The sequence below is a fragment of the Tupaia chinensis genome, unplaced genomic scaffold, assembly GCF_000334495.1.
Source record: "Tupaia chinensis unplaced genomic scaffold, TupChi_1.0 Scaffold147500_1, whole genome shotgun sequence".
In the NCBI taxonomy this organism is placed as follows: Eukaryota; Metazoa; Chordata; class Mammalia; order Scandentia; family Tupaiidae; genus Tupaia; species Tupaia belangeri.
Genome location: NW_006207351.1, coordinates 1645191 through 1654667, shown reverse-complemented (window position 1 = coordinate 1654667; position 9477 = coordinate 1645191). Strand labels below are relative to the sequence as shown.

Sequence of the window (9477 nt, the reverse complement as noted above, 5' to 3'; positions counted from 1 at the left end):
GCCTCCGGGGCGCCGCGCCCGCCTGTCGTCCCCCGGGACCAGCCGGCCGGCCCCCGAGGCCCGCGAGGAGCTGCGGCGCCGCCTGCTGGGGCTCATCGAGGGCAGCAGGGTGCTGGTGTTCAGCAAGAGCTACTGTCCGCACAGCTCGCGGGTATGCGGGGCGGGTGTCCCCAGCGTCCCCGCCGTGTGCCGGCGCCGGTCCCGCCCCGCTCGGCCTGGCCTTGCCCTCGCCCTCCTGCTTTGCTCTGTAGCCTGGGATGGGCTGAAGTTTTCAAGGCAGGAGAAGGTGTTTTCAGATGGAAGGAAGGGGCCCTGGAGCAGGGGCTGGGTCCAAACCCGCTTCGGAGTGACCTCGGCGTCCCACCGTGGTCAGAGGGAGGCGAAGGCAGCTGGAGGGCCTGAGGTCTCAGGAACTGCGGCCTTGACTTTGGGGCCAGCGGGGCATCCCCATTGCTTCTGTGGACAAATGTGCCCAGAGATTAAAAATACCCCGCTGGGAAGAGCTGTTGGCCGGGACTCACCTGTGAGCCAGGGTCTGCTCACGCCAGCAGGACGGGCACCGCCGTGAGAGCTGGAGGTGTGGGGCTGGGCTGGCAGTCCTAGGCCACTCCTGATTCGAGGTCGGTGGATTTGAGGCGGCTCCCGTGTAGGCAGACGGGTCGTATTACGTGTGTACGCGGGGTCTGTCCTCGGGCGGCTCCCGTGTACGCAGACGGGCCGTAGTACGTGTGTGTGCAGGATCTCCTCAGCAGCCACCCCGCGTGGTGCGTGCCCGTGCCTGAAGCTGCTTTCGCTGTTGCTGCTGTAATATTCCCTGGGCCAGTCAGACCACAGCTGGGCGTGCTGGCGTTGGCAGCTTTCGGCCCCACCAGCACAGGGTCATGCCTGTCCTTGCGTACCCCCTGCCTGCTCCAAGGGGACACCTGACACTGAGTCGCTGGGCCTTGGGCACCTCTTGGTTCCGGCTCCCGCGTGCTCAGACATGCACGCCCTCCTGCTGTTGCCCTGCAGCTGCACCTGCTTCCGAGTCGACACTGAGGATCAGGCCCCTGTGGCCGCCTGTGTCCTCTGAAACCTGCAGGTCTAGTGCCCACGCTCCCATGGGCCATTTTGTGTTTAGTGACTGACCCCAGGAGCACAGGCCCTCGTGGGCACTGACCCTTGCTCCTGCGGATTAGAAAGCGCTGAGAGCTGAGGGGAGTTCCTTCTCACTGCCTCCCGCCGTGCGCAGCCTCCCCAAGCCTCCTGGGGTTGATGGTGGCGACATGCAGGCTGCAGAGAGTTGTCCTCTGCGACTTCTCAGCTGTCGCTGCTCCATGCACGGCGAGCCCCGCCCCTCCACGCAGATGCAGGCCCACCTGTCCCCGACCAGGCCTTCCTGTCTCCTTGCAAGCTGTAGTTTCGGAAGCCCTTGGGGTGTGGGAGCCCCTGAGGTCTGAACTGTGTCTGCCCTGTATCGCTTGGGTCTGGGGTGGCCAGGCTCGTAGCGTGGATGGCAGGTAAATGGTCGCAGGAGTTCCAGATGGCCCAGCTCACTGCTGGCAGCAGAGTCCAGACCCTCCGCCCTCTGTCCCGTGGCCGCTGCCTGACTCCTGTTACAGGACTGGACAGCTGGGGTTGGAATTCTTCCCTTTTTAAAGACAGGGTCTCTGTCATGACCCCCCTCCCTCAGCCACCCGCTGGGAGTGCAGACTGCAGCCCCGTGCCGGCTCTTCCCAGGCCAGGCCTCACCGTGGGCCACCCTGGCCTCCAGAGTGCTGTCCTCTCGCCTCCACCCTCCTGAGTTGCTGGAATTGCAGGTGGCACCACAACACCTGTCATGTGGTAGGCCTGGGACTCGAACCCAGGACTCCAGTGTGGTCCGAGCCTCAGCAGCATGTGCCCCATGCTGGGCCCTGCTGCGTGCCTGTTCTTCTGTTTCAGACGTTTGCTGTAGGGTGCACGTGCTCGCTGTAGGCAGAGACAGAGAGAAGGTGCGACATTTCCCGGGGCCTCTGCGCCCAGCGGCCCCCACAGTGTGCCACCTGTTGCCTGGTCCCAGGGTAGGGGCCGTGTTTGCTGGTCCACACCATGGAATTGTGCATGCGGCTCCCACCTCATTGACCCCAGGCAGGCGGGGACGCGCGGGGGCTGCAGGGGCTCCCTGCCCCACGGAGCGCCTGGGGGCTTGCTTGGTACATGTTTCTTCACGCCACGTGCCTGCAGGAGCTGCCCAGAGGCCGTAAAGAGTTCGTTTGAAATGGTAGGGCGTCGGGGAGGTCAGTGCATTCTACGTAGAAATCACTCATGACTTTGCCAGCCCGGTGACTGACCGCGCGCGGCGTCTCACCGGGGAGTGGGAGTGGGACCTTCGGTGTCATCCGGAGGGTTGGCGTCGTGGGAGGGCTTTTGGGAAGGTGGGGGGGAGTGGGTTTTAGCACGCTGGGCACATGCACTGCCACCCTGCCACGCTGCCAGCCCCGGCACAGGCTGGGGTGGGCCCTGTTGAGGGGTCTCTCTCTTTCTGCCTCATGAAAGAAAGAAACTTCAAAATAAAACTGGCCACAGTTGCGAGAACTGGAGGGCACAGCTGACACCGAGAACTCGGGACGTCACTGAGCAGGCCAGTGGACGCTGGCTCAGACACGATGGCCACCGTGGGCCCGAGGGTGTGCGGCCACACAGGGGCTCGCTGACACACAGCCGTCAGCCAGGTGGGGGACGGCAGGAGTCGGGGAGCCGACAGCCTGTGACGCCAGCTTGTGTCGCTGCCTCCAGGCAGAGCTCTGCAGAGTGGCCGAGACGCAGTCCTGCCTGTGCGCAAGCTCCAGGCGATCAGGGCCGCCCCTCTGTGCCCCAGCGGAGTAGCAGGGCGCTGGGGTGTCTCATGCTGTGGGGACTTGGTGCGGTGGCTGCTCGTTCCACATGGCCTGCCTGCCCCGGGCAGGGCTGCTCTCTGACGTGTGGGTGGACACCTAAGAAGCCACGGCTCAAAGCAGCCACGGCTCACGCTGCGGTAGGCGAGTGACCATAGAGGGTGCTGGGGGCCGCAGCGGGGCCCACTCGGGGGTCCCAGGCGAGTGAGCGTAGGGGGAGCTGGAGGCTGCAGCGGGGCCCACGCGGGGGGTCCCAGGTTCCTGTCCTAGAGCCTCCCGGGCCTCCGGTGCCCACCATGCCACCTGCCAGGGCTGGTGCATCGTGCGAGGACTCCATGAGGCACCCCCTCCGGTCTCCTGTGAAGGAAATTGGGAGACCTAAAGTGCACTGGGTGGGAAGAGAGGAGGTGTGTGTGCCCTGGGCTTGTCGTCAACGCCAGGGCACCGGGTGGGCAGAGCAGGCCGGAGCGGAGGTCCCGAGGGATGCGGATCTGGAACGCCCTGCTCCCCGGCCACGCTCGCTGCTGGCCGGCCTGGCCGGGGCTTGACTGCCCGCCGCTGTCGCTGCAGGTCAAAGACCTCTTCTCCTCGCTGGGCGTCGGCTGCGACGTCTTGGAACTCGACCAGCTCGGTAAGGCGTGCGGCTCGCTCGTGGCTGTGTTGGTGATCGCTCTCCCATTCGTTTCGTCCAATTCGGTGTTCTCTCATCTCTGGGCTAGATGGGTCATTTTTATCCAAATTCAGCCATGCAGAAAATGAACTCTTACATGACAAATAATTTGGTGTCTTTTTTTTTTTTTGAAGGTTTTTACTATAAGGTACGTACGCTCACCAGAAAGACAGAGAGAGACAGAGAGACAGAATGTGAGAAATCACCTCCCGGGGGGATGGCCACGCCGCGATCCCTTCTCGGGATCTTGGGCACGCACGCACACGCGTCCGGCATGAGTTTAAGCCACCAGGTCCAGGACTCGAACCACGGTCAACTACACCATCTGCTGGTCCCTGGTGTAGCTTTTTATTTTATTTTTTTAAAGAACTATTTATTTATCATTATTATTATTTTTATTCATGCCTTTATTTTTTAATTTGCCCAGAAAGGGACACACATGCGCCTGGCGTGAGTTTAAGCCACCAGGTCCGGGACTCGAACTGTGGTCAGCTGAGTGGGAATGACCAGCGCCTTAACCACCACGCCACCTGCTGGTCCCTGGTGTGGTTTTTAACATGTGTATAGTCTCCGTGTTTGAGGGAGGGAGAGGAAGGAAGGTGTAGACACTGCTGGCCGTGAAGTGTCAGCGTCTACGGGTCCCTGCCACGTCTAGCCAAGCCAGCGAAGCCCTGGCATGTGAACGCGAGATGCCCGAGGGAGCACGTGGGGTTTCAGGCCGGTCTCTGAGCCCTTGGTGCCGTGCAGCTAGTTCTGGCTCAGCACTGGCCCATGGAGCACGGCGAGGGGGAGCGGGCTCTCCGGCACCGCCTTGGGCTGGCCGTGGCGCCCAGTGAGAAGGAGCCCGGCCAGTGCGAGTCTGAAGGGTCCTCGTGGTCCTGGGCCATTTTATTTTAAGGGATGGAGGAGAAATTTTGGACTGTGAATGTGAACATTTTTTCTAGAGTAATCTTAAGGAGTCTCTTCTAGGGACCAGCAGATGGTGTGATTATGTCGCTGGACTCCCACGTAGTCAGCCACCGTTCAAGTCCTGGACCCGGTGGTTTAAACTCACGCAGGGCATGTGTGCATGCGTGCCCAAGATCTCGAGAGGAGAATGGAGAAGGGATGGCGGCGTGGCCATCGCCCCTGGGGGTGGTTTCTCGCTTTCTGTCTGTCTCTCCTGCAAGTCTATGCGCCCTATGGCAGAGTCTCTCCGTGGGGGATGAAGAGGAAGCGCTCTGAGCTGCCACTGTTGACCTTGCCCTTCAGGGACGGCTCTTGCCTGTCTGTCTTGACAGAGCCACTGAGTTATTTAGCAAAGTCTAATTGACGAGAAGGGATCGAGCTTCATTCCGAAGGTCACTGTCTTTAAGGATTACTTTGAAAACTGGGCTCTCCCTGCAGGCCACCATTTCATGAAGCCGTGCAACATGCAGGCCTTCCCTGGGCGTGGACACGTGGCCCTCAGGTGTGGCACGTGGGCGAGCTCAGAGGCCTCCCTGCCCGCTGTTTTGTCTCTCAGACAACGGAGCCAGCGTGCAGGACGTGCTGGTGGAGATGACAGATCAGAGGACCGTGCCCAGCGTCTTTGTGAACCAGGTCCACGTGGGCGGGTGTGACCGCACGTTCCAGGTGACAGCCCTGGGCTCGGTGCTCCCGTCCTTCGGGGAGTTGTGGGATAAGAGAGTGGAGGGCAGCTGTTACCGTGGGACCCCATGGGCTCCAGAAGCTCAGCAGGTCTTCTTAGAGGTTCCATGATGAGTGGGCAGCCCGGGGTCTCCCTCCTGGTGGGCGAGAGGCAGGGCTGCTCCCTGATAGAATGAGGTCCCACGGACACTCTCGCCCTGCTCACTCGATTCCTCCCAGGGCCACCCTGGGCTTTTATTTCTTCCTTTATTTTGAGGTGTTTTTCTGTAGGGCGCGTGTACTCACAGAGACTAGACAGAGATGGGGAGAGAGTGAGAAGTCGCCCCCAGGGAGGCCACACCGCAGTCCCTTCTCCTCTTGGGATTTTGGACACATGTACACATACCCAGCATGAGTTTCAAGGTGCCAGGTCCAGGACTCGAACCACGGTCATATGGGAGTCTAGCCCCTTAGCCACCACGCCACCTGCTGGCCTCAGTAAGGTCCTCGTTTTATAATTGTTTACTTTCATTAAAATCCTACCTCGTACGCTTTGTGTCTTGGACACGTCAGGCGTTGGTGCTGCTGTTCGAGGTGTTAGTCTCACTGGGATGAAAGGGTCCCCACATTGTGTGCTCTACACGGTGGCGGCCTGCCGCATTAGTCCTGGAAGCCGGGCCCCAGTCCCCACCGGGGTAGCTGCGGCCCCTCACCGGACAGTAAAGCCAGACGACCAGGCCGACATGCGGAGTCGGCGATTGTGCCCAAGGACGGAGAGTCGTTTCCTGTAGGGCAGATCCTTAGGGGCGGACCTTCCTCAGGGCCTGAGAAGTGAGGAGTCCTTTCTGGGCTGTGCCCCAAGCTCTCAGCCTGGTTGGCCCCCCGAGGAGCACCTGCTGGGCCTCCCGGGAAGGCGGGGTCAGGTGTGGCCTTTCTAGAGCCAGGGATGGAGCAAGCTGTGCAGCATGGCGTGAAGGAGACCCTGCGGGTCCCCCCTGTGCCACCCACGCTGCCTCTGCACACACGGAGGGCCGCTCAGACAACACAGGGCAGCTCCAAGCCAGCCCCAGGACCGGCGCCAAGGCAGAGCAGCCGTCTGGCGGTGCTGAGAGCACGCCGGTGTGGCCGCAGTGCACAGTCAGCTGTGAGGACGCAGGATGGCGGCAGGAACGGTTTCAGACCGTAGCACAGAGGTCCTGGGGTGTGCTCTGCCAGACCATAGTACCTCGGTAGCAGGGCCAGGGAGCGTGACCTCAGGGCGCACAGGCGCAAAGGCACCGCCAGGGCCGTGGACACGCCCCGTCGGGACAGGCCAGGCGGATGCGGTGTATGTCCTTTGGCAGAAGCTCGAGCTGGCCCGGCTCCTGTCTGACGGCCTCCGCTCAGTCGGCCACAGCCGCTGAGGGTCGTTGCTCGCTTCTGAGATTCAGTATGAAGGGACCCACGTGGGTCCAACAGCGTCAGACACGCTTTTTCTTTTAAGTCTTTGCCGTAGGGTGCATGCGCCTGCCAGAGAGACGGTGAGGGGGAAAGTGGAAGAGCACCCGGGACGGCCACGCCGCAGTCCCTTCTCATTCCCCTTGGACTTGGGGCACGCACACACACGTGCCCATTGTGCCTGGGACCGCCTTGTCCTGTGCCAGTCCAGCGCTCACCCGCCCCTCCACCCACTGGCCCTGAATGAGCACTTGGCAACGTCCGACCGCAGCTCTTCTCTTCGCCCTCCCGCCACACGCAGGCGCATCGGAGCGGGCTGCTGCAGAAGCTCCTGCAGGAGGGTTCCCAGTACGACTACGACCTCGTCGTCATCGGGGGCGGCTCTGGCGGGCTGGCGTGCGCGAAGGTACAGACCCCGGGACGGAGGCCGCAGGGGCTCCTGCTGATCCCCACCTTGGTACTGGAGAGAAAAGCGGGTTTTGCTTTTGCTTAAGCTTCAGTTGTGGCCGGTTTAATTCAGGGAGAGGACCGTCTGTCCTCACTCGCGGGAGGGAAAGTGGAGTGCGGGGAGCGACAGGTCTCCGTGTGCTGTCCCCACAGGAAGCGGCCACCCTGGGGAGGAAAGTCATGGTACTGGACTTCGTGGCGCCGTCGCCGCAGGGCACATCCTGGGGTGAGTGCTGCCCCCAGGGTGCATGCACATGCCCTGGACACTCCTTTAACCCTCCGCAGGGATGGGGGTCGGCCTGACCCACGCGGAGCCATGGCGTGGCGCGGTTGTAGGTATCAAGTGGTACCGTGAGAAGAGAGTGTGAGGAGGGGCCAGCAAGTGGCATAATGGCTACGCCGCCAGACTCCCATGTAGTCGAGCGCGGTTCAAGTCCCCGACCTGGGGGCTGAAAACTCACGCCGGGTGCGTGTGCGCGTGTCCAAGATCCCGAGGAAGGTGGAGGAGGGGTTGCAGAGTGACCCCCTGGGAGGTGATTTCTCGCTTTCTGTCTCTCTGTCTCTGTCTCTTTGGTGAGTGCACGCGCCCTATAGCAAAAACTCTAAAAAAAAGATAACACAGCACAGTTAAAGAGAACATCGCAGAGAGACGCCCCAGCAGCCGTCCACTTCCTGCACACACGTGACCTTCCCTCCCCGAGGCCGCGGCAGGGTCTTCAGAGTCACAGAGTGCGTTACGGTAAACCCTGCCGCCCGCGTACTTGGCCTCACTTCTCCCGGAGCCTCGGGCAGCCCTGGTGGCCACGAAGGCCCACGCTGTGCCGCCTTTCCCCATGTGCCTGCGGCAGTTTCTCAGGAGTGTGATGGCTGCCGGGGTGACGAGTGGAGTGACATCAGGAACACGGCGGGTCCAGGCCGTCGCCCCGCTGTGTGCTGCAGCCCCCCATGCCCGCCTCTCCGTGGTGCTCTCCCCCCAGAAAGAGAACAGAGACTGCGCCGGGTGGTCTCGCTCTGCCTCAGAAGCGTCCTTCCAGACTGCCCGCTCCACAACCCGGAACGGCGACCGTTTGGCACCTCGCCCTCTGACTTCCAGTGGGGCCTGGCCCGTTGGCTCCTGGGAGAAGGGCAGAGGAGAGAGGAGAGCAGAGTTGGGGTCTTTGTCCCCTGGCCTCCTCCCGGCTGGGTGGCTCAGGCTGGCCCTGTCCTCTCCCGGAAGCCACAGCCCATGGACGGCCGTGCCCCGGCTCATGGCACTCCCTGGTCCCCTCGTGCCTTTGCGGGGCGGCCACTGGCCCTGCTTCCACTTCTGGGGGACACAGCCCTCGGTTCTCCTGCCCTGCCGTGAGCTCTCTGCACACCCTCGGCCCTCACTGAGCGCCCCCTCTCTGGCTGGGACACCCACAGTCAAATGCACAGGTCACGCTGTGACAGTCACACGTACCCCCCGCGTCCCTGTCGGGGCCTCACGCTGACGGCCACGTGGCGGGGCTGACGCGCCCGTTTTCTTAGGGTGTCCTTGCATGTGTGCTCGCTGTCCTGCCCGGGACCGTCCCGCTGACGAGCTCAGAGGGGCCCCCAGCTCCTGCCTTTCTGTGCTGTTCAAGGCTCAGAGCAGGGTCGGAATGCGATTGGACCCTCGGGGTAGCGAGTAGCTAGCCCAGTGGGGTTCTGATCCCTTTGCAGAGGGGCATCCTGGACTCCACTCGCCCTCTGCCCTGTGGGAGCCCAGCGCCTCCACCGTCATCCCCGTGACTCCAGTGAAAGGCTCTGTCCCCAGAACCTTTTTTGCCACAAGGCGCGTGTGCCCTAGGCACAGAAAGGCAGAGTCACACTGTGTCCCTCCACCTCGTCCCCTTCCGGGGTGTGGACACGCACGCATGTGTGCCCGGGGTGTTCTGGGCATTAGCTGTGCAGTCGGCCGTGCGGAAACCAGCCACCTTCCCCACCACGTCCCAGGCGCCCTCACCCCAAAAGTGGCCTGTGTTCATGGTCTAGCTCCCCCTGAGGTCCTGCACAGGCCTGCGGGAGGGCTGGGTGGATCACGTGTGCTACACGGCGGGGGGGCGTTTCAGATAACACCGCAGGTGCGTGGAACTGCGTGCACACGCCACGCACAGCGCACAGAGGCATGAACGCTGCCGTTCTCCCGCAGGTCTTGGTGGGACCTGCGTGAACGTAGGCTGCATCCCTAAGAAGCTCATGCACCAGGCCGCCCTGCTGGGCCAGGCGTTGTGCGACTCGAGGAAGTTTGGCTGGGAGTACAGCCAGCAAGGTAGGCCCCGGGGAGAGCCAAGGGAGAGGGGCTGCTCGCTCTCATGGCAGGGTCCTCCCTAGAGCCGGCTGGGGTCCTTCCCCATAGGAGGGCCCAGGCCCCTCCGTAGAGCATCTGGGGTCCTTCCCCACAGGAGGGCCCAGGCCCCTCCATAGAGCAGGCTGGGGTCCTTCCCCACAGGAGGGCTC

At 62.7% G+C, this 9477-nt stretch overlaps 1 protein-coding gene across 1 annotated transcript in view; it reads left to right on the top strand.

The window, feature by feature from the left end:
* Positions 1-4668: 4668 nt before the first annotated feature.
* Positions 4669-9477, top strand: part of TXNRD3 (thioredoxin reductase 3) — a 22521-nt gene continuing 17712 nt past the window's right edge. The window contains exons 1-4 of the mRNA XM_027768785.1: positions 4669-5139; positions 6872-6976; positions 7171-7243; positions 9170-9289. Of these exons, the coding sequence (XP_027624586.1) occupies positions 5065-5139; positions 6872-6976; positions 7171-7243; positions 9170-9289 (373 nt within the window). The 5' untranslated portion in view covers positions 4669-5064. The remainder of the gene's footprint in view (positions 5140-6871; positions 6977-7170; positions 7244-9169; positions 9290-9477) is intronic.